The following is a 23,697-nucleotide window of genomic DNA, read 5'->3' as shown; positions in this document are numbered from 1 at the left end:
AAAGGGCAATTGTCCCTTATTGTGCTTCATCTTCCTTTTTCATTTTCTTTTATATTATTATTTCATTTGATTTTTCCTGTTTGCTCTTTAATTCCTGTCAAGTCTGGTCTTACTACAGGAACAATGAGCAAAAAGGAAAACAAAACAAAACAAAAACAGCAGGAAAACCCTTGAGAGCATGCTTTTTACCATTAACCAAAGAAGGCCGCTAGTAGACAAACAGTGGTAAACTGTTTATCATCTCGGTCTCTACCTCTGCTCTATGAATCTGAATTGGCTTAACTGAAAACTGGTCAATGCGGACAATGCCCTAATTATTTTCTGAGAATCACGTTTATTTAAAACATGACTTAAAAATAAAAAACAAAAAGCTCTCCAAAAGTTTTATCTGTGATATTAATCTACCTGTTCTGGTTGCAGCCTGGAAGGTTCTAGGGGAACTGACGTCTGGAACAATTGGCTGTACCTAAGAGTAGCTTCATTTGCTTTCTTCTCAGTGCTGTACAAATAGCATTTTTCTCTATGGTTCACAGTGAGAAAACATGTAGAGAGCATTGCTAAGGCATATACTAGAAGTGGACTTTACAAAGCTAGAATTTCAGATCGGAGTCAGCAAACCTTTTAGAAAATTAAGCAAAAAAGTTAATACTAATTTATCAGTAGGTGACTGCAATTAGCAGGTAGAGCATTACTAAAATAGAAAGATGAAGCTAGCAACACAAACCCATGCCATCCTCAGCTTTCACATGATCTATATTCCAAAGGTAAGTGCACTGTTTGAAATATAGAAAGTATTGTCTTTCATAGACAAACCTTATAATATTAGTAGCATCTCCTCTTCAAATATGAAAAAAAAAAAAAGAGATCTTTATTTTTATTTAGTCTTTGGATTCATCATGTTATTGATACGATGGATAGAATTAAAATATCCCCCTTTTTTGATGGAACAGAGCATTACTTACCAATATTCATCCAATAAATATGTAAAGGTGGGAGGCCTTTGGGAGGATTGCATGGGAGGACAATTGGATCTCCCTCCTCCACTTCAAGAGGGTCAATTTTTTCTTTGGGGAATTTTGGAACACCTGGTGTAAAAAATCATTTCAATGTGTTATTTTAAAATTAACTTTGACTATAACAACAAATATCTTAATGCATTCTCTTTTTTTTCAAAATTGGGCAATTTTAATAAATTATATGCTACAGATCCTGGTTCTTACATCTCCCCTGCAGAGATAAATACTATTAAGAAACTGGTGTGCATCTTTACATAACTTTAAAAATACTTCTGCATTTTGAAACCCCAGACAATAATATTTTTGTTATGTGATAACAATAAGGCAATAACATACTTGTGCATATTTCTCTGGGCAGAGATATAAACCCAGAGTCACAGGATTTTCTTGCTTTAGCTTTGATAGATGTTAAATCTTTTTCTCCAAACACTGATTTCACTTTGAGCAGTTACATACCTCTAACTCTCGCTTTATTGGGAAGGCCTTGAATGTAATTGGCAAATATTCCATTCAGTGCATTAACCACACCAAACAAAAACTTCTAAGCCCATATGGAGAAAATGGTGAATACAATGAAAAGCCAAATTTGACCACTTTAAGTTGCAAAAAGAGCCATCCGCATTGAAATTACTCCCAGTAAATAAAAATTTAAATGAAATGGAATTGATGTAGGAAATAAGACTTGTAAATATTTCAGCCTATTGTTTCCTCCCCACACTGGAGTCAATTTCTTAAAAGAGCAATGCAGTTATAATAAGAATATAAGTCAGAATTGTGCAGAATTTGAAATCTGACACCAAAGTGTCATATTTTTATGGAAGTATTGATTTTATAAGGATATTCAAAATGTATTCTTCCTGAGCATTACATTGATGTCTTTCAACTTTTGTTGGGGAAATTTCTATTATAGAATTACACAGTCTCTTGTGGAGGAGAAGGATCTTAGGAAGGTGTTTATAACAGTCCCGACTTGATGGAATTCATTAGAAGGTATTCTATTTGTTTATTTCATTCTTAAATTATGATTCACAGCCAATTTTCATTGTTCTTGGAAATCTAAAGGTTTACTAATTTACCGTAAATTTTCTTATTGAGAAGCTTTGTGCACTTCCTATATATTTGTCCTATAGCCCCTTAACCCCCATCCACGCCTTTAGAGGTTGAGGGAATTTGCTGACATTTCTCTTATTGATGCACCAGCTGGTTACAGTGAATTGCTTTTTGTCTAAATTCAAGGACCTTTCAAGGCTTAACATTGCAGGGGGCGGTGTGGTTATTACACTGCCTTTGCAATTTCGGAAGGCAGACTTTGGTTCTCTTTATACATTCAGCCATGTGATAGTCTTTTAGTGGATTTCCTCTTGCTCAACTCATTCTCATTCCATGAGATTTCTTTTAGAAAGTCTCTGGAAACATTTTTGAAATAGCATCCATCTTTGAATCACATTTTTGCTATAGGTAGCATGAAATTTCCCTCAAACAGCAGGAATGTGTGTTTAGTATATTCACTACATTAAGAGCTTGTAGATAAAATATCATGCTATCTATTTGGTAAAGCCTTGGCTTTGATTGACAGCAAATGTTATGGAAAACATTTTGCAGAAAGTACACCTTATATATATAAGGCATAGTAATATACAAAACGTTTGTGTACCCAAATCTCCAAATTCAAACCACTTGTTTAGTTTTATTCGCTATATCTGAAGCCCAGTAAACACTGGCATTGAAGTTATTGGTGCTGCTGGGTAGTTGGTGAATCTATACTCAGATACAAGATCTTGGCGGCAGAGGAAATAAAATATGGATTAGAAAATGGAAAGGGCATGTAATCCACTTCGATAACAAGCAAACTATACAGTGCCTAATATGAATACACAGTTCACTGGATAATATCTATTGTAAAGTAATTAATTAATAAGATGTATAAATCCCTAATTGGAGAGCTGCTCCCTGAGAGCATACAAAAAAATCTCGCAATTCGAACAGATAATACTGCCAGTGAAGCATTAGCATCCTTGCATTAAATAAATCTAGATTATACAATTCTAATTCTGAAAATGTAAATTTGTAATTCAACTGGCTTCTAAGGCACCAACAATAAAAAAGAAAAGAAAATTTAGAACTCTACCAAAACTGTTATCACATGCCATAAATCTTCAGAACAGCTTTCAACTAAACACAAAATTAATACTGGAAAACAGGGATGCATACTTATACATCAATAAATTTAAGGTTTTAGAAGAGATATAAATGGCATTACTTTTTCAGGATTTTTTATGTCTTATCCTTTGACTTTGAAACTATTTAGTGAGTTTGATGGCATGATAAAAAGTGAAAATTTTAACATTCACAGATAAATGCGAAATTTAATTACTATAACACAACAGCAGACATGAAGTTAACTTCAATTCAAATAAAGAAATGGCTCCATTTAAAAATAACTCCAACCAGTGGCATTTACTGTGTTTATCTCGTGATAAACATTAGCATTGTTGAGTTTGGACAAATGTAATACTTTTTAAAAGTAAATTAAAAACAGTAATTTTTTCTGTACATGAGGTGACTACACTCCTTTATCTTGCCAATATATTTCACATGGGTACTTCATCAACACCAAAACCAAAAATCATTTAACTTTGGTTCAACAAGACGGGACTTGATCCTCAATGGCCTCTCTGCAAAGGGATCAGAATCAACTTGCAAATAACAGTCTAGCTAAGCAGAACTTCAAGAATGTTTGGAAATCCCATTGTAACCAAGTCTAGATGAGATCAATTTCCTTTCTATCTAATGCCACTATTAATTTATTTGCATCAGCAAAGCAAAGCAAGCACATCACAGCATGTATCTCTTCACTCTTCTCAATGAGGCTTTCACATTTATTATTCAGTGTCATGGACAGATTTCTAGCAACAACTAACACCAGGGGTATAAGTGACATTCAAATATATTCACATGTAGGTTTTTGAAAACTTTCCCAGTTAAAATCTGTCATGGAAAAACTTTCCTACAGACAAGTTAGCTGCACGTGAATCTTATTACCAGAACTATCAAGGCAAAACCAACCTGCAAATACAAAATTTGCAGGAGCTCTAAGTCTTCAGGTGCTGTCAATGAGTTTTGAAAACTCATCATCACAATTATTTCAGTGTAATATATAAAAAAAAAATAACATTCCTGAAATAAAGAAGTCTTCTGAAAAGAGAATTTATATCTATAGAATATCCTGTAGCATAAACTAGGTTCTAGCGCAGGCACTAGAAAACTAACTGGTTACAAAGATTCAGACCAATATCTTCACCTTTCTGTATCTCATTTTGTTTTCCTTTGGCGTCTTAGAATCCTTTGAATTCATCTCTCTAGACTCCTCAAACGCCTCACCAGGGTAGAAGCTTCTTAAGGGTAGGAATATAATAAAACCTAAGCTGTGTAATCCCATCATGCCAACATGCCTAATAGTGAAGAGTAGTAGTGAAATGGCATCAGGGAACTTTAACTAAAAACAATTCACGCTAATTAATCATTTTGATGAAAAAAAAAAACAAAAAAAAATCGCTGGCCTCTTAACCGCTACCATGTTATGCAACACTACAGATTATCTTTCTCTGGCACTCAAGGAATAAAATAGAAGGTTTCCTTATATTTTCCTATTTCTAGATGATACTGTAATCTAGTATCAAGGTATTTTCAACAAAGAAGTACAATGCCTTTTTGCTGATCTATAGGATGTGTTACCTGAGTCATCAAAGTATAGACAACACCATGTGGCATCACGTTATCCATAAACACTGAAGTTAGCTGCTTGGGCCTGAGTCCTGGCTTCATCTCTTCCTACATGATCTTTGAATGTGCTACTTAATAGGTTTCAGTGTCCTCATTCATAAATGGGAAATGTAATAACACCTAACTCATTTGATTTATGTTGAAATTTAAATATTTCACATGAATCGATTAAAATAGGACCAAGCACTTAATAATTATTCAATACATGTTGGCTACTCCTCAAATATTTTCACTTTGCATGGTACAGCCAAATGCATAGAGACAAGGTGGGCAAAGGAACAGAATTTTCTTCTGCTGCTGCTCCTGATTTTCTCTATAGCCTGCATCTTAACAGCTTCTGTGATTTTGTGTAATTATTTGAAGTAACATTTTCAGAGGAGATGGAAGGACAGAGGGAAGAAAATGCTGTGCTTTTCATGTAGAACCTATGATTTGCTTATTGAATTATTTCCCCTTTTTCTATCATTGGATGAATCTTCCCATACCAAAAAGCTTTATCTATTTTGACTTGGCACTCTGTTTATAGGACTGGCCTGGTGAGCTTTCGAGTGCCATACATTTCACTTAAAGATGCTTGGCAAATTGCTCACAGTCTGCCATCATTGTCACAAATGCATGCTACTGAGTGCACATACTTTATCACCCCTAACTCCAGTTTCCGTCAGTAAAGAGATTTAATTGATTCCCATTTCCTGCAGAGTACCCCATTAATCCACTTAGGACTACAGAGAAATAACACTGGCTTTCAGTCCATGAGCTCATAATGAATTCATGCTAAGGAAGGACACCCAATCCAGCCCATTTCATTCCAGGCATTCACATACTTTGGTGAATCAGAGTAAAATCCTCAAACTTAATTAAAGCTTTAGAATTCAACGTTGCACCCTTAATTGAACAAATTGATCTGTTTTTGCTGGTTTGCACTTAATAGTAGGAGAATTTAGCATAGGCTACAACACCCAGGTTTCCTACACTCCCACTCCAAAATCAGGACAGTAAAAAGACAGAGTTTATCTTTCGGAAATTGTCCTGAGGAATCTGAGGAAGTTATGTTAACACAAATGTAGAAACCTAACACATGAATATTTCTAATTAGTTTTCATTAAATTATTATACAGAAGATTTCATCCTTTTTGGCCATTTCTTAGACTATTTTAATAGGATGTGCAAATTGCATTGTTACTTTTATTCATTCTTTTATTCTTCAGCCTATCAACCAATAAATCAATCAAATAAAGTAGTGTATGCATTCTTGTGACATCTACGAGGCAATGCAGAACAGGAAGGATATGATAGTCTGGTATATTTTCTCTTTCTTAAGGATCCTAATTAATACATATGACAATTGATAGACTGTCCCAAACAGTACACAACTAAATGTTTTAATAACCCCAGAGAATTTGCAGCATGACTATTTATAATAGCCAAAAATGGAAATAATTCAAACGTTCATCAACTGGTGGATGGATTAACAGTAAATGATATCCACGTAGTGAAATACTGTTCAGCAATATAGAGGAACAAACTACTGATATATGCTACAACAGGGATGAACCTCCAAAACATGCTAAGTGAAAGAAGACATATGAAAAACACCATATACATGATTCCACTTATATGAAATGTCCATTTCTGGACATTTAAAGAGGCAGAAAGTTGATTGGTGGTTGCCTCAGGCCTGGAGGTGGGAACAGAGAGTGACTGCAAATGGGCACAAGAAATCTTTTTGTGGTGATGGAAAAGTGTTAATACTAGACTATAATGATATTTCACTAAAAAAAAATTGCTAAAAAGTCATTGGCCGAGCATAGTGACATGTGCCAATAATCCCAGCTATTCAGGAGGCTGAAGCAGGAGGATCACCTAAGCCCAGGAGTTTGAGACCAGTGTGGGCAACATAGCAAGACCCCATCTGTAAGATAAATAAATAAATAATGTATAAAAAGTATTAATTATACACTTAAAACAAGTAAAATTTATGACATGTAAATTATACTTCAAAAAAGTTGTTTATAGCTGGGCATGGTGGTACATGCCTGTAGTCCCAGCTACTGGGGAGGCTTAGGTGGGAGGATCGCTCGAGTTCAAGAGGATGAGGCTGCAGTGAGCCGTGTTTGTACCACTGCACTCTAGCCTGGGCAACAGAGCAAGATCCTGTCTCAAAACAAAAACAAACAAACAAACAAACAAAAAAGTTGTTTAAAAACTCAGAAAAAAGAAAAAAATAATCTAGGCTGGATTAGGCCAGTAATGCTAAGTGGAGAAATCTGATTTGTGCACTGAAGGGTGAGTAGTATTCAACAGTCAAATTAGGATAATTTCTATTATCATTTTAACCTTATTGATAGTTGGATAATGAAGGCAAGAGAGTAGCTCCCTTCTTTTCAAGATCCAATCACCATATGCATGCACAGGATGTACATTTCTGGAGGACAGTCTTTGTTTTTATTCACTGTTAGATCCCAAATTACTAGAAAGTGGCTGGTGTATTATGGGAGTTTCAGGATGATTGTTGAATAATTCACTGACAAAATCCCTATGCCATGTCTTGGATAACACATTTAGTTAAATAATTTTTTAGGTATATAAAAATGGTACATTCTGTTTCTTTGGTGGTGGTTGTTGTTTTTTCTTTCACTCTTTCCCTAGCAAACTTAACTGCAATGTTGTTAAAAATAGAAAACTCAACGTTGTATACAAAGGTTTCTGTTTGTTAACAGGAGATTGAGAAGTAGAAACTCTAACATTTGAATCACAAAGTTTCTATCAATATATGAGAAGAACCAATTCTCTACAGTTTAAGAGAATAATCGATTAAAGATTGTAGGAAGCTTTAAATTGTCTCTGATTTATAAACTCCTAAGGATTGGGTTGGGTTACTATTCAATATATAGATGGTTGCAGAAAGCTGTCAGATGATGAAGTAATTTCTGGAGAGGCTGGAAATGATGCATAAGAAACCTAATTTATTTTGCTCTTTTCTGCAGCAGCAGCAAAGAAAAAAAAAAAGAGCAATTATCCAACAACGTAGCTCAGATCCAACTCCCATCTCTTAATACAATACTCATATTCTGGTCAGAATTATCCTTATATTGTTCATGTCTTCACTTGGTCTGCCTAGATAATGACAGAAAAAAATTGAAATTCTTTAATTGCAGAATCTTAAACCAAATCCTGCCATTCTTTTCTTTGCAATAGATCTAGCTGCTTCCTTTTCTTTTGTGTCTCCATAGCAACCACTAGAATTTAGGTTAGGAATCACCCTCATGACTTGCCTCCTACAACAGATGTTTAATCTGTCTCTTTCTCTGGTCTTAACTTATTTCAGTTAACTATATAAATGTAATATGTAGTTTCACTATTATCAACCACAATTTTCATGACAATACTTTCTAATCCAGGATTCATGGACATTTTCTATTTATTGTCAATTCAAATCCAAACTCCTGAGGACAATTTCCAGGTTGATATGTCACTGCTCTGATGCTAAAATATCTCAGTAACTCAGAAATGTCCACTTGAGACAAATCAGGATGCTTCACGCTTACTCATTTTAAGAATGTAAAATGATTGTTTATAGAATAAATGTAAAAAACACAAAGAAAGAAATACAATGGAAATCCATTCACTGACTACCCATTTTACAAAATAGGAATATCATCATCACCTTTTTGTCTGGTGCTGGTCTGAACCCCCACTTCCATTTTCTGATTTTCACTTCCATTGCAGGCAACTACTGTCAGGAATATTGTTTTTACCATTCTCTTATTTTTCATTATAATTTTACCATAAAATTATTTCAGTCAAAATTGTAGTCAGTTTTACGTATTTCTTTCTTTCTTTTTTTTTTTTTTTTTTGAGATGGAGTCTTGCTCAGTCGCCCAGGCTAGAGTGCAGTGGCGCCATCTCGGCTCACTGCAAGCTCCGCCTCCTGGGTTCACACCATTCTCCTGCCTCAGTCTCCCGATTAGCTGGGACTACAGGTGCCCGCCACCACGCCCGGCTAATTTTTTGTATTTTTTAGTAGAGACGGGGTTTCACTGTGTTAGCCAGGATGGTCTCGATCTGCTGACCTCGTGATCCGCCAGCCTCGTTTACGTATTTCACTTTCTCCAAGATTTACTTTTATTGCTCGACATATTCTTGACGTTTTTTTCACTATTGTGTAGTATTTTTGATATGAATAGAGCACAATGCATTGATCCATTCTACTTTGAGTGGCCTGTTGTATTTTTTTCCAGCATATGTTTAAATCCAAACAATGTGACCACAAATCTTCCTGGTATATATGGACAAGAGGCACATGCACATGAGCGAGGGAATGGAGTTATTGGGTCATAAGTAAGAGCATCTTCAACTAAGGAAGGGATTACAAAACGTTTTCCAAAGATCAAGCAGTAAACTGGACTGTCATCGGTAGTGGATAAGTATTCTCTTGGCTGTATATTGCAACCTAAAATTTTTATTCTCAGATTTTCTGATATTTCCTAATTGGGTAGAATCAAGTGCTTTTATCACTAGGGTTACAATAGGTCTATTTCTGGTAACTAATGATGTTGAACACATTTTCACATTTTTATTGGCCTTCCAGTCTGAGGTTCAAGTTTATATATGCTGCCACTTCGTCATTTTTATTTTTTCTAAAGATTTGTAAAATTATTTATGAATACATACTATGTTTAGTTATATGCATTGTCAATATTTTTTTGAGTTGTGGCTTATTTTTGTTTTTACTTTCTTCCTAGAATCTTTCGATAAAAGAAGGATCTAAAATAAAACGTAGGAGAACATATTCTTAATGATTTCCTTCATGAGGCTTTAATATGACTAAAGAAATCACCCCACGCTGGGCATGGTGGCTCATGCCTGTAAATCTCAGCACTTTGGGACACTGAGACAGGAAGATTGCTTGACGCTAGGAGTTCAAGACCACCCTGGGCAACATAGTGAGACCCCATCTCTACAAAAAAATATAAAAACAAAAATTGGCCAGGCACGGTAGCACTTTCCTGTAGTCCTAGTTACTCAGAAGACTGAGATGGGAGGATCACTTGAACCTAGGAGTTCAAGCCATGAAGCCATGACTGCATCACCGCACTCCAGCCTGACCTGGAGAGAGTGAGTTCCTGTCAAAAACAAACAAGCCAGAAAGAAAAGAAGAAAGAAAAAAAAATCTTTCTCTGTATTTATGACCCTGATGATAAATATATTGTTTGAATTGTCTAACTTTCTAAAACGTTTTTTCCTTTCATTGTTCAGGCTTTTATCCACTCTGAATGATTTTTTATATGATACAGGTACAAGTCCATATAAATGTTTCTCTGTGTGAATTATCAATTGTTCCACAATGTTTAGTTCAAAGTAAAGAGAGCGGGAGAGAGAGAGGGGGAGAGAGAGAGAGAGAGAGAGAGAGAGAGAGAGAGAGAGAGAAATCCATGCTAACATGCTAACTCCCTCAACTGATTTTACATATGTGAGGGTTTGTTTCTGGGTTTACTATGCTATTCTGATTTGTCTAACCCTGCACAAAGCCATAATTGCTTAATTTCTAAAGTGTTATGCTGAATCTTGATTTCTGAAAAGAAGAAGTCCTTATGACTTGTTATTCTTTAAGAATTTCTACCAAATTTTGCCCTTTGCTCCTCAAATATATTTTTGAATCAGCTGGTCACATTCCACAAACAGAGAAATAAAAACCAAACTATAGGCGTTCTGATTTCAATTCTTCTATATATCAACACATCAAGAATAAGCATTTTAACTGTATTGGTTCTTCCAATAAATAGAAATAGCTTACTTATTTTGTATTTATCTAGATCTTTTTAATGTTTTTTAATAAATATGGATACTTTCACTACAAAAATTACATACCACTTTATTGAATTTATTTTCTGCTTTTATACTATTTTCTCCCTTCACTGTAGTTTATTCTGTTGCCTTAAATTAACTAATTCATTTTTATCCTAAAATTATGTTACCTAATAAGCTAAGATCATTAATTTTCATACTTTATATTTTTCTAATATGTATTTAAAATGATAAAGATCCCTCTAAATAATGCTTTCACTGCATCAAACATGTTTTCTTATGTAGCATTTTTACTGTCATCACTTCAAAATATATTCTATTTTCCTTACCATTTGGTACTTGACCTGCGACTCACTTAGGAATATATTTATTAGTTTTCAAAGATAGAAGTTTTTTAAGTTTTCTATTTATTATTGATTTCTAAGTTAATTGCATTTTGATGTTTTCCTCATAGACCAAATACATCATCAAATATAACCTTTTACCTTGTGTGTATGAAAAAACTCATTTTGCTGTTTTAGTTACAATATCCTATATGCTTTCATTAGATGGAGCTTGTGATTGTACTTTTAAATCTTCTATGTGCTTACTGATGTTTTTCTCTGCTTGAGTTAGCAAATAATGAAGAAGATATGTTAAAATCTCATTATTATGAATTTATCTATTTCTGTTTGTAGTTCTATTTTTGCTTCATGCATTTTAATATTACATATGTCTAGTAAATTAATTTCCATGAAGGCTTTTACAAATAAAATCTGTTATGACTGATAATAATATGGTCATACCTACCTTCATTTGGAAAGCATTTATCTGGGATATCTTTTCCATCTTTTCATTTCAACAATTCTGTATCCTTATGGTTTAGATAGATGTGTTGTAAAAAGTTTATAGCTTTTTTTTAACTCAAAGCATTTATTCTATTTACTTTTATCTTTGATTTGTGATATATTTGAATTTATTTCTATCTTTTTCTTTCCGCTTTCTCACATTATTTTCTCTCCTTTATTTTTTTCCCCCGCCCCCATCAACCACATAATGTGATAATACTTTTTTCCTATAATTTTAGGATAAATACTCTATAAGTTTTACGATGCACGCCTTATTTCTGAGTCTAAATTTGACCTATATTCCTTCCTCTAGAATTATATAAGGACTTTAGGATAATTTTAATACAATGCCCCCCCTGAATTTTTGGGTTAAAGATTCTTCATCATTTGTTTTTCTGAAGTTTGTGGGCATTCTGAACCCCCAGAAACAAATGTTCATATTTTGCAAGTCCTAGAACTTTCTTTGAAATACTTTCATGTCTAGGACTCTAAAAGAAGAACTTCCTAATAGAATCTGGCTGACAGTTTTATACTAACAATTTACCCTATAAAAGCTTTGGCTAAAATTGGGTAATGGTGGATATCTTAAGAACAGTGAGAAAACATGATCAAATATAAAAGGTGGTCATGGATATCCCATGAACATAGGGCAAAGAAGCTACCAATAAAGTACACTACCTCAGGGAACAATTACTGATAAATACACCACTAATAGCAAAGTGTCTTGCAGTTTTACATAATTTTTATTTATGGTTAACATTAGCAATAGTTGGTTCTCCTCTCCTAATGAGCATCATTATTGATGTTAGGTGGGACTATGCAACTTGCTTTGCCCCACCTAACAAAACATGAGTAAGGAGTTTGCCTGTGTAACTTCTTGTCAGAAGCGTTGAAGAGCCTGTATACAATTTTTCATGTTCCTGACCCAGACTCTTTGATCAAAATGGCATGTTTCACAAGAGGCAACCACAGAATGATGATGTCTTCATTAGCTGAGCTCAGCCAGAAGGCTGCAGGAAAAACAGTTGCCCTGAAGAGTTGCCAGGCCCACAGCAAATTGCTTTATCAAGGAATAACTTCGTGTTTACATAGAGGTTTTGGGATTATCTATTACTGCATTGAATTTAGCAAAGTTTAGCTAATAATATGTTTAAATCTCATCATATAAGGCAAAGCAGATATTGTATTTTTCCATGTTAGATATAAGATTACTGAAACAGAGTCAAATTATGTTGTTTTCTAAGGTCATTCAATTTTAAGTGTCAAAACCTGGAGGAAATTTTTCCTTATAAATAAAACACAAGACATATATAAGTTGATTTAATTAATAATTGCTTTATTTCATTGGAACCCAATATAACTCCTATTTAACACTTCACTAGAACATTTGTAAAATGAAATTCCCATTATAGCACTTACTTGGAACTATAAATTCTATTTCTTCTGACATAGCGATTCCCAGTTTATTTGAAGCAAAGCAGCGGTATTTCCCTTGAAAGTGAGATATGTGCCCCTCATTTGGGATCCTGAATGTTCCTGAATTATTAGATGTAATTATCCGATGGTCAGTGAAATGAAAAGGGTTGCCATCCTTAGTCCACGTAAATCTAAAAAATAAAACTAAACTTAATAATCCTGAAAAATAATAACATATTTTAGAGTACTTATTAACAACTGCATAAAAATGACAAAACCAAGACAGTTTATGATAAAAAGTATGTACTTAATGGAATATAACAGGATATAAATAAGGGTCTCAGAAGAATCTGAGAAATATTACTGTCCATAAAAAAGCTTGACAAATGAGAAGATAAAAATTGAAATTAGCTTTTGCTTTTTTAAACTAAAATTATTTGCTTATTTTTTCATTAGAAAGGTAACATAAGATTATTATTAATATTCTGGAGATTACAAGAAACATATATAATTTCTGTTCATGTATGTGTGTGTGTAAAGAACTCACTCAAAATCCCAAAATACACAAGCTATTATTATTTTTGATAATATTTATTTGATAAATATTAAGTAATATTTATCATTTGATAATATGATATTTATTACATTTGATAATATTTCCTATTAGTATTTTTAGAATTTTTTCACATATTCTAACCACACTGAATATACAATTTGGCCAACGGGATTTTTCCATTATTATAATGATACTAAAGACAATTTTTATAGCTACGTTATCTTCTGTCATATGGTTACTATTTTAATTACTTTTAACCATTTCAATGTCTTTCCTTTTATGAACAATATTGTAAGAAAAAACTCTATATATTTATTCTTTGGTACTTGTCCAAATATTTCAATATGCCAATTCCTTAGAAATGAGATTAAGAAAGCAATAATTAAAAACTTTTTTATAGTATTTGATAAATGTTGCAAAATTATATTCTAGAAGAAAAATGTACACAGTTAAATTCCCACCCCAGTATGCTAGAGTGACAGTTCTATGAACGACGACATTAAAAGTCTCTTTAAATCTTTATCAGTCTGATAGACAAATAATGACTTCTCAATTAGATTGTACTCAGCATTGTATATTGGAATTACCCATGTAAATTTGGGTATATTTCAGGAAACCATATTCTTACACTAATCTATGTGATTAGTCTTCCAACAGGAATAACACACCTTCATGGACATGTATTCTCATTAGGAGTAGGCCTACCCAGCTACCCTCCTGACTTATCTTACATGTCTCTGTGTGTTTTACATTTCACTGTTGACAAGTGTATGGTATTACTTTTTGACATAATAATTCAGCTAATTAATATTAATATATCATGATATTGATCAATATATTCATGCTGATTGAATAAACTACCCTTCATTCCATTGTGATTCTATTTATACTTACATATATTGATTGAATATATTCCATTTAGTTAAACATAGAAATAATTATAATTTAGCATGTTAATGGGTCACTAATGATTATTAAATATCAAATTATCAGGCAATAATAATAGTCATGATACAATTGAAAATCATCAGTTTTCATCAAATATGTATATTCTTAATGAATATAAGATAATCATGCAGATTAATAAAAGTATGTAGCTTTGCTTTCCATTTTAGAATCACGTAGAATTTTAATATTGGGAATTCTCCCTTCTCACTTCAATACATGTACATTTTCTTCTCCCTCCCCAAAAATAGGAGGTATTTCAAAAAAGTTCATCAGTGATTATGGTCACCTAGAATAACAATTATTTAATTATAAAATAAAATAATACTAGATAGTAGTATATCATGCAAATAGTACTCTGCCACTTGAGATGACAATATTTCTATGACAGCTTAAAAAAAAATCAAGTAACAACCTATCCACAGAATAAGATGTTTAAATTTAAAGACATATAATTATGAATATGTGTGGAATGATGTTTACAAACTTTGACTTAATAAATGCTACATTTTACTAAGTAGAATAAAGGATCTTCTAGTTTTTAGCTACCTTATTTATTTGTAGACTAAGGGACTGTTGAGTATTTCTGCTGTACCAAAGACTACTCTAAGTATTTTAATAACAGCCCTTAGTTTATGGTCAAAATAAATTCAACTGGCAGAAGAACATATGTAAAATAACCAAATTTTATTTCTGTTTGCATGGATATTATTTTTTTGTAAACCCTTAGCTTTAATCATGTGTAGATTCATAGTCCAACAAGTTTATGATGGTAAGAGTATAGAACAGCATAAAGAACAGTGCACATTTGAAGAATCACTTAGTTTGAAAGAATACTCACGTTGGTTCTGGATTTCCTTTAGCTTCACATTCAATTTGAAAATACTCATCGAAGGGAAAGGCAACTTGGACTTTTGACTGTTTTATGATTGTTGGAACCTGTTGAACTAAATATTAAAATATGTACTTAAAAATGCACTATTCAAACACTGGGCAAGGTTAACTTATAACGAAAACAATTTAAACCTCTTTTATATACTGATAAGTGAAAGGATGGTACAAAAGTGAAAATCCGAATAAATCTCACTCTCTCTTTGCAACATGTACTTACTTCTAAGGAATACACTTCACTGCCGTCATTTCATGTTTCAGTATATGTTTATTTTATTTAAACCCAGAATAATGTAACAATTTTTAAAGCAGAAGAAAAGTTGCTATGTCATCACAACTTAAAATATATATTATTAAAATTATTGGCATTCAATCTATGTTAGCATGCATATGGATTTTTACTTGGTTCAGTCACTTTGAAAGTTCTGTTTGTAGTCTTCCATGCTTCTATAAACACATTAGAATTAATGTACTGCTTTTACATTATTTCTTCCCATTGACATGCTATATTTTTTAATAATTCTATTACTGGTTATTAGATTATTATCCATTTTTTTCTTTCCTGGTAAAGTATTTCAATAGGCATTTTGAGTAAATAGATTTTTCCTTTATTGAATTACTGATTTATGATAAATTTCCAGGCATGGACACAAATGGTAATTTCTCTGGGTAAATTGTAAATATCATTTCACCACAGACTATATACACAAATAACAAAAATACAGTGGTTCTCTATATTTTTCCCACCAGTGAATGCTAGCATTTCAAAATAATAAAATAGTTTAGCATTTATTACAAAGAAAAATATAAACTCCCTATTCTCTTTATTTTAATTTTCTTTTTTTTTTTTTTTTTGGTTAATAAATATTCCTTCATGGGCTTGTTTAGTGCTTATTCCTCATTTGTAAGTTTTTATTTTATAACTTTTTCTCACTTATCTATTGGGAGCTTGAGTTTTGCTCCATTTCCTTAGAAAATTTAACTTACTAATAACCTTTATTATAAAATAATAACTAATGCATAATAGCATTAATAGATTCTTTATATTCAAATATCCTCTCATCTTGTGACAAACTGTGTTAGTGTTTGATAAGTAATCTACCAAACAAACACAATTTTAAAAAGTAGGGAGTGGACCACACTTGGTGCCTCACACCTGTAATCCCAACACTTTGAGGGGCTGAGGTGGAAGGGTCGCTTAAGCCCAGGAGTTCAGGAACAACCTAGGTAACATAGGGAGACTCTCTTCCCTACAAAAAAATGTAAAAATTAGCTGGATTAATGTCAAGCCCAGGAGGTTGAAGCTGTTGTGAGGTGTGATCAAGACACTGCACTTGAGCCTGGGTGACAGTGAGACTCTTTCATAAAAGTAAAAAAAAAAGTAGGAAGTGGTTTTGCCTCTCACCTAGTACAGCAACGAGATTACATTTCTGAGAATTGCAACTATAAAATATATTTACTAATGCTGGAAATACAACTTGGATTAAGCTTTGAAATAAAACATAGAGCATGATGTGTGTAAAGATCTACTGCTGATGAGCACTCAATATTTTTCGAAAGGAGACATCCAGTTTGAGTACAGTTCTTAGAATCTCTGATAAAAGGACAGGGTTGATTCATAAGGAAATGCAAACTGTTCAGCAGCAGTGACCTGACTTTGGCAAATAAAGTATGAGAAAAGCAATTTGGAGACAGGCACAGAGCCTAACTCAAATAAGTACTATTCCACAGTAGAGTTGCAAATGAGACCCCACAACCTGTGACATTGGACCAGGCCCTGAACCACTCTCTGTTTTCTCATTTGTAATATTAAGGATATAGCCTAGATAAATTGCTCTCAAATGTATTGGTCTCAGGACCCTTTTGCAGTCTTACAAATTACAAGACATCCGTTCACGTGGGGTATAGTTAACAATATTTACTATAATAGAAATAAAAACTGAAAAAGTCTTTCAAAATGTTTACTTATGAATTTATTTAAAATAATTCTGTGTTAAAATAAATCACATATTTTATGAAAACCTTTAAATGTTGTGAGAAGAATGGCATTATTTTACATTATTGCAAATCTCTGTAATTTCTTTTTTCTTAATTCTTTGAGTCAGGGTCTCGCTCCCTCACCCAGGCTGGAGTGCAGTGGTAGGATCATTGCTCACTGCAGCCTAGAAATCCCAAGCTCAAGTAATCCTCCCACCACAGCCTTTTGAGTAGCTAGAACTACAGGCGATCTCTGTAATTTCTTGAGAAGGCGGATGGATTCTTATATCTGCCTCTGCATTCCATCTGTTGCAATAGGGTTGATTTGCTCAAAGATATAAAGAAAATTCAGCCTTACACAGATAATGTAGTTTAAAAATGATGGGAAATGTTATAGTCTTTTCTGATGATTGTAGATATTCTTTTTAGACAGAACACCAAAACTCAACAAGTGGTAGTTTTTTAAACGTTCATTGCAATGTGGAATCTAAACCCTATCAATCAACTTTTCATATTCTGTAACATTAAACCATTTTACTTTTTTAAATCTACAAATGATTTTGTAACATCATGCAGCTTTCATTTGGAAAAAATACCCTTCCACTGAGTTTTGTGTCTTCCAAATATTGATTTTAATTACAGAATATCAAAAATTGAAGTTTATTAGAATTGCCACTGATCTAATCAGCAGTATCAAATGTTGGGAAGCTCTCAAGCTTTCAGTGAACAATACATGTCCTCCACAATTCTAATGTTTTCTTGAACACTCACATTTTATCAGTGACTTACATATGGTCAGTTGTTTACCTTGAAGTGAATGGGCTCACTTGGTTCACTTTCAGGAAAATATCTGACCTCCCTCTATCTGAGCAACCGTAATTTGTCAGTCATAACTTTAAAGTGAAGATGATGTCCAGCTAGACTCAAGCAATCATTCAGTCAAAAAATAGACACTTTGATACATAGCATAATTATTTTATACCTGTCTATTTCCCAGTTCACTAAAATGTTAGAAAGTATGTATTCCAAGGTAGTTCATTAATAACATTAATAATTTATAAGTGCTTCAACAATTATAATCTTAAGCAAAACTGTTTTTGTTTTGCTTTGTTTTGAGAGTTTTTTTACTCTGAGTATATGGACATTAAGTATCGTCTGACTACCAGTAAAGTTTGATGCCAATGCCAGGCTGGAATGTAGTGGTATGATCATGGCTCACTGCAGCTTCAACTTCCTGGGCTCAAATGATCCTACTGCCTCAGCCTCCCAAGTAGCTAAGACTACACGTGTGAGCCACCACATCCAGCTATTTATATATATACACACACATATATATATACATAAATATATAATATATATAAATATATAATAAATATATATATACAAATATATTAAAATATATATATATATATATATATATTTAGAGATGAGGTCTCATTACATTTACCAGGCCAGTCTTGAACTCCTAATCTGAAGCCTCCCAAAGCCCTGTAATTACAGGCATGAGCCACCATGCCCAGCCACCATTACTTTTGTATCATCAGAGCAAAGGACAATACAATGAAAATGAAAAAATGGCATCGTAGGTTTATTACAAAAACAGGTTGATCTCATAGACCATCTGGATGTATCTCTGGGGCCCCAATAATTCTGGAAACCACATTTTGAGCATTGACAGCCAGAGCAGAATAAAAACTAAACGCCTTTCCAAATTCTAAATTTTTTTCTATTAATTCTATTTTTTTTTCAATTTTCACTCTTGCCTAATAAATCTGATAAGTGAGTTTTACCAGCTTATGGATATTAGTTCAAGTTCAGTGTTTATCTACTGGATATTCATAAACCAACATGCAAAATATCTGTATTTTCATTCACATTTACTTTGTTTCTGATTACTACTATTTCTGTGTAGAGCAAGACTTGAGCTTATTGCAAATTCATATTATTTAAATTTTATTGCACTTATAAATGGTGAGGGATGATACACAATGGCCACAGTCCCTTAGATATCAGCTAATAACTTGTGAACAACATGTTTATTAGAACATTATTCTTTCCTAAATTTCCTAAGGTTGTAAAGGCTCAGCAATACCTAATTATTTGGGGATTGGAGCTAATAACCTTTGGGTGTTTATAAGAATATATATTCTACATTATAAATCCTTTCCTCTATAATTAATCCAGTTATAGTGATGCCAGACTCCTTGACATTCAAATTGGATACCTGCCTTAGTTGCATTTACTTGTGAGTGCTCTAGAGCCCTGAAATAAATGAATAATATTCAGATGTTCTGAAAACATGTCATTAATATTTTATAACAATTGTTGTCTAAGGACATTATAGCATGAAAATGCATAAGTAACCGAGACAACCAGAATAAAAATGTGGGCCAGGAATTAATACAAAATTTCATATCCTTCACCACCGACAAAGTAAGAAATGATGAAGAATAAATTTGTATGCCAGAGATTATGGTCAGGAATCTGAATCAGGAATCTCAGTGGCATCTTTGTTGCTATTGGGAAGACAATGTGAAATTACTAACCTTTTTCCACAGGATTACCAAGAAGCTTGCTCTTAACCTGCTACTGCTTACTCAAACCAAAAGAATTCACTAAAGATGAAGGTACTTTAGTCTCCCGACCAGCATTTCTACAAAAAGGCTGGTCAGTGATGAAATCTAATATATTGAGGAGGCTGAAAGATTTCAGCCAAATGTAAAGCAGACTTTAAGTCTATATATTTGTAGGTCAGAAAAGTGGAATTTCTTAAGAAATGGAAATGTCAAAACAGAGCTTACTTATCTGTTAAAAATAATAGAGAAGGGGTTTCTACCTGGGGGGATGGAACTACAATTGCAGTCCTTTCAGAAGTATATAATATAAAATAGCTGTATCAAGTAATTTAAGGTGGCCTTTAGAATAGTTTTTAAATACATTATATTATGTATAGTCAGAGAGTTGTTTCCTTCTCTATTCACATTCAGCCTGTCTGAGTACTTCAAAAGCAACGTTTTAGTTAAGTCTCAACACTTTTCTAACATTTATTAAATTTTATGAGCTCAAGGCTATTTCTCTAGAATTTAGAAGATTCACAAATATCACCTGCAATACTAAGATTCTAATAAACAACCCATACCTCTAATATAATAACTCTCCAAAATATATACAAAAGAGACAATAGAGATTATTGCTGAACTATATGGATAAAAATGTATTAATAACCTCTCATGGGCCTTTCAGATCCCATATGCCTGTAATATAAGAAAAACTTGCGACAGACTTGATATACTATTACATACGTTCTGTTTGCAGATTTTTTTAGCTTTTTTTTTTTTTTTTTGTGACAAAGTCTCACTATATTGTCCAGGTTGGCCTCCAATGTCTATTCACTGGTGTGATCATTGCACGCTATAGTCTCGAACTCCTGGGCTCAGGCAATCCTCCTGCCTCAGACTCCTAAATAGCTGGGATTACAGGCATGTATCACCATGTCCTGCTGATGCTGATGTATTTTTTTTTAACTATTAATTACCATGACTTGTTCAAACTGATTTATAATGGTTAAAAATCTGCATCCATTTTACCAACATGTGTTAGAATATATATTTATGTATTTCCATCAAACTACTGTCTAAGCTCTTAATATGAATGCACACTATATAATGCTGTAGGTTTTGAGAGTTGATATCATCTTATACTTTTACTTGTAAAACGGCTTATTATTTTGCTAATTCATTGTTTTCATTCTTAAATATAATCATTTTGAAAAAGAATACAAAGTTTATCCAATTCCTTTTTGACGTAATTGGTTGAATGCCAGTAATTTCTGGATCTTGATTAAGTAACCTAAGTATATAAAAGTGAAATTGTTGGTAATATTGCAGATAATCCTAGACATATGGAAAAATACTAACTTATCTATAGGTTATTATTCTCGTTATGTTCTAAGTTTGCATAAGGAACTAAAAGCCTGGGTTGCAAAATAATTACAGCAGTCGTATATCAGCCACCCACAAAATGAAAAAGATAAATATGAATTCTCTTGACAGATTGCTAAAGAATATATAGAAATATGGAGAAAAGTCACATCCTCAATCCATAAGTATTCTACTTAAAAATCAAAATGCAAATATGAAATTCCATTAATAGGCACTGAATGCTGTAACTTTACCTGAGGGTGGTATTTCAATTGCTGTTGAGAATTTTAACAGGAAGAAAATTAGAGATATGATTAATCCTTTTCCATTTAAACGTGGCTCCATTGCTCTTCAGGAAGGAGATAACCCAGAAAGAATGAAAATCTTAATGTCTCCTCTTAACTTTTGGTTTAAAGCTGAGACCTTAGTTAACCTGGAAACTAAAAAAACAAACAGAATAGCATGTTAGTTCATAAACTCTAAAATTTCAACATAACAAATTAAATACATTCGCTTTTTTTTTTTGGTTTGGCAGTATATTTCCTCATTATGAAATTGTTCTCTCATAACTCTACATGAATGAAATTAGTTTTGCCTCTTTCTATGTAAAATAAAGGACAGTGAATATACACTCTATTGTAAACCACAAACTATTCCAATAAATCACATTTGTAAGTCAGAGGAAGTTTTACTTGGAAGGTATCATATTACACACATGAGTGGTTTTTCTTTTCCATTCTCAACTTTTATTTTAGATTCAGGAGGTATCTTTGCAGATTTGTTACATAGGTAAATTGAGTGCCACTGAGTCTTGGTGTATACATGATTCCATCACTCAGGTAATGAGCATAGCACCTGATAGGTAGTGTTTCAATCCTTACTCCTTCTCACCCTCCCCCGTCTAGTAGTCTGCAGTGTCTATTATTTCCATCTTTATGTCCATGTGTATTCAGTGTTTAGCTTCCACTTCTAAATGAGAACATGCAGTATTTGGTTTTCTAGTCCTGTGTTACTTTGCTTAGAATAATGACCTCCAGGTGCATCCATGTTGCTGCAAGGACACAGTTTTGTTCTTTATATGGCTGTGTAGTATTCCATGGTGTATATGACTGACGAGTGTTAATGGCTAAGAGAATAACTTCATTTAGTCAATTTTATTTAACAGGTGGTTCTTCTTTACTCAGTTCTTTGTATTAGATATCTATTCCCATTTGAGTCATTCCTAAGCATCACAAACACACATTGATTTTTCCGGTGAAATAGCTTTTCATCTTCAAAGTTTTCACACTGATAGAAGATAGATAGTTCCAGCAAGATCAAGGAAAGAAAAAAATAAAGAACAAATGAATAACCAGCCTTTTTAACTGAAATTTACAAATGTGAGTTTGGTTCCAGCAGAAGACAAAGGCATAAGTTGCTTCTCATTTAAACAGAATATTTATTCATTCCAAAGTTTACAGAAAGAGAATAAGAATTAAGGTTTCAATTTTTTTTTTTTTTACTTTCTGTTATGATTTCATTTTTTTCTGAAACATTGTGATAACAGATGTCTAAACATTGTTTGTACATTGTCTATCATGTATTATTGAAGGTAATAATACAACAATTTACGCCAAAATGTGATAATTAGTCTTTCAGGTATGTAATTTTCTTTTGTTTTCTAAAAATCAATTACTCTATATGTTCACTTAGAACTGGTGAAAAAATTAACTAATACAGAGATACTAAAGCCATTAAACTTATATTAAATTCTAAGTATTTCGGCTTTATTATTTCACCTTAAATTGCATCTTAAGAGATTATGGACCTGCATCTTTTGAATCTATGTACAGATTGGTAAAATTTAAAGTAGTAACTAATCGTTGTTGTTTTATAGTTTTAGGAGTCTTATGGAACAGCAATATTGTTTATGTTTTACTTTGAGAACAAAATTATATTAATCATAAAAGAAAATACTACCCTCACCCTCCAAAACACTTGTGAATCTTTGCCCTGAATTAGAGTAATGGCATTACTCTACTCTGCCTGACCTCAGTTGACCTGTTTGTAAAATGGATATTGAGAAAAATGACTCTTGTATGCTTCAGAATATTTTCTAATAACAAATAACTTATGCTTGTAATTTAACTTCTACTGGTAAATTTAACACATATTTTCAAATGTGTCACTATGTTAATTGACGCTACTTTTCTGATGAAATGAGTTATCCTAATCAACGAAATAAAACATAGAAAATGCTTTCATTATAAAAAGCAAAATATTGCCTTAACTACAAAAAGTGAGCCCTACATATTTGTGCAAAGTTGGGAGACATCAAACCATGTAGCTATTACTAATACAAAAATGTTGAGGAAAATATCAACGCCCTGTCCTTTGAATTTTCCTTTTCCTGGGTTTTTTTTTTTTTTTTTTTTTTGCAAACAGTTTGATAATAGTCATCTAAAGTCATTGTTTATTATATATCAATCTTTACTTGCAATCTAGTTATTATTTAATATTTGGTTCCATTAATATTCAGTGCTGATGGCTTTAAGAGCATCTTATGTATGTGTTTTGTG

The 23,697-nt window shown here is 32.8% G+C and overlaps 1 protein-coding gene across 7 annotated transcripts in view; it reads right to left on the bottom strand.

Annotated features, from left to right (window-relative positions):
* Nucleotides 1–23,697, bottom strand: part of CHL1 (cell adhesion molecule L1 like) — a 213,169-nt gene that overhangs the window by 67,071 nt on the left and 122,401 nt on the right. For all 7 annotated transcript variants that reach the window (XM_005547632.3, XM_005547636.4, XM_005547635.3 and 4 more), the window contains exons 3-6: nt 21,394–21,579; nt 15,193–15,298; nt 12,854–13,041; nt 963–1,085 (exon numbers count right to left, since the gene is read on the bottom strand). In XM_005547632.3, coding sequence (XP_005547689.3) covers nt 963–1,085; nt 12,854–13,041; nt 15,193–15,298; nt 21,394–21,484 — 508 coding nt within the window. In that variant the 5' untranslated portion in view covers nt 21,485–21,579. The remainder of the gene's footprint in view (nt 1–962; nt 1,086–12,853; nt 13,042–15,192; nt 15,299–21,393; nt 21,580–23,697) is intronic.

Source organism: Macaca fascicularis, chromosome 2, assembly GCF_037993035.2.
Source record: "Macaca fascicularis isolate 582-1 chromosome 2, T2T-MFA8v1.1".
In the NCBI taxonomy this organism is placed as follows: Eukaryota; Metazoa; Chordata; class Mammalia; order Primates; family Cercopithecidae; genus Macaca; species Macaca fascicularis.
The sequence above is the reverse complement of the archived record's forward strand: the minus strand, read 5'-3'. Positions and strand labels throughout refer to the sequence as shown.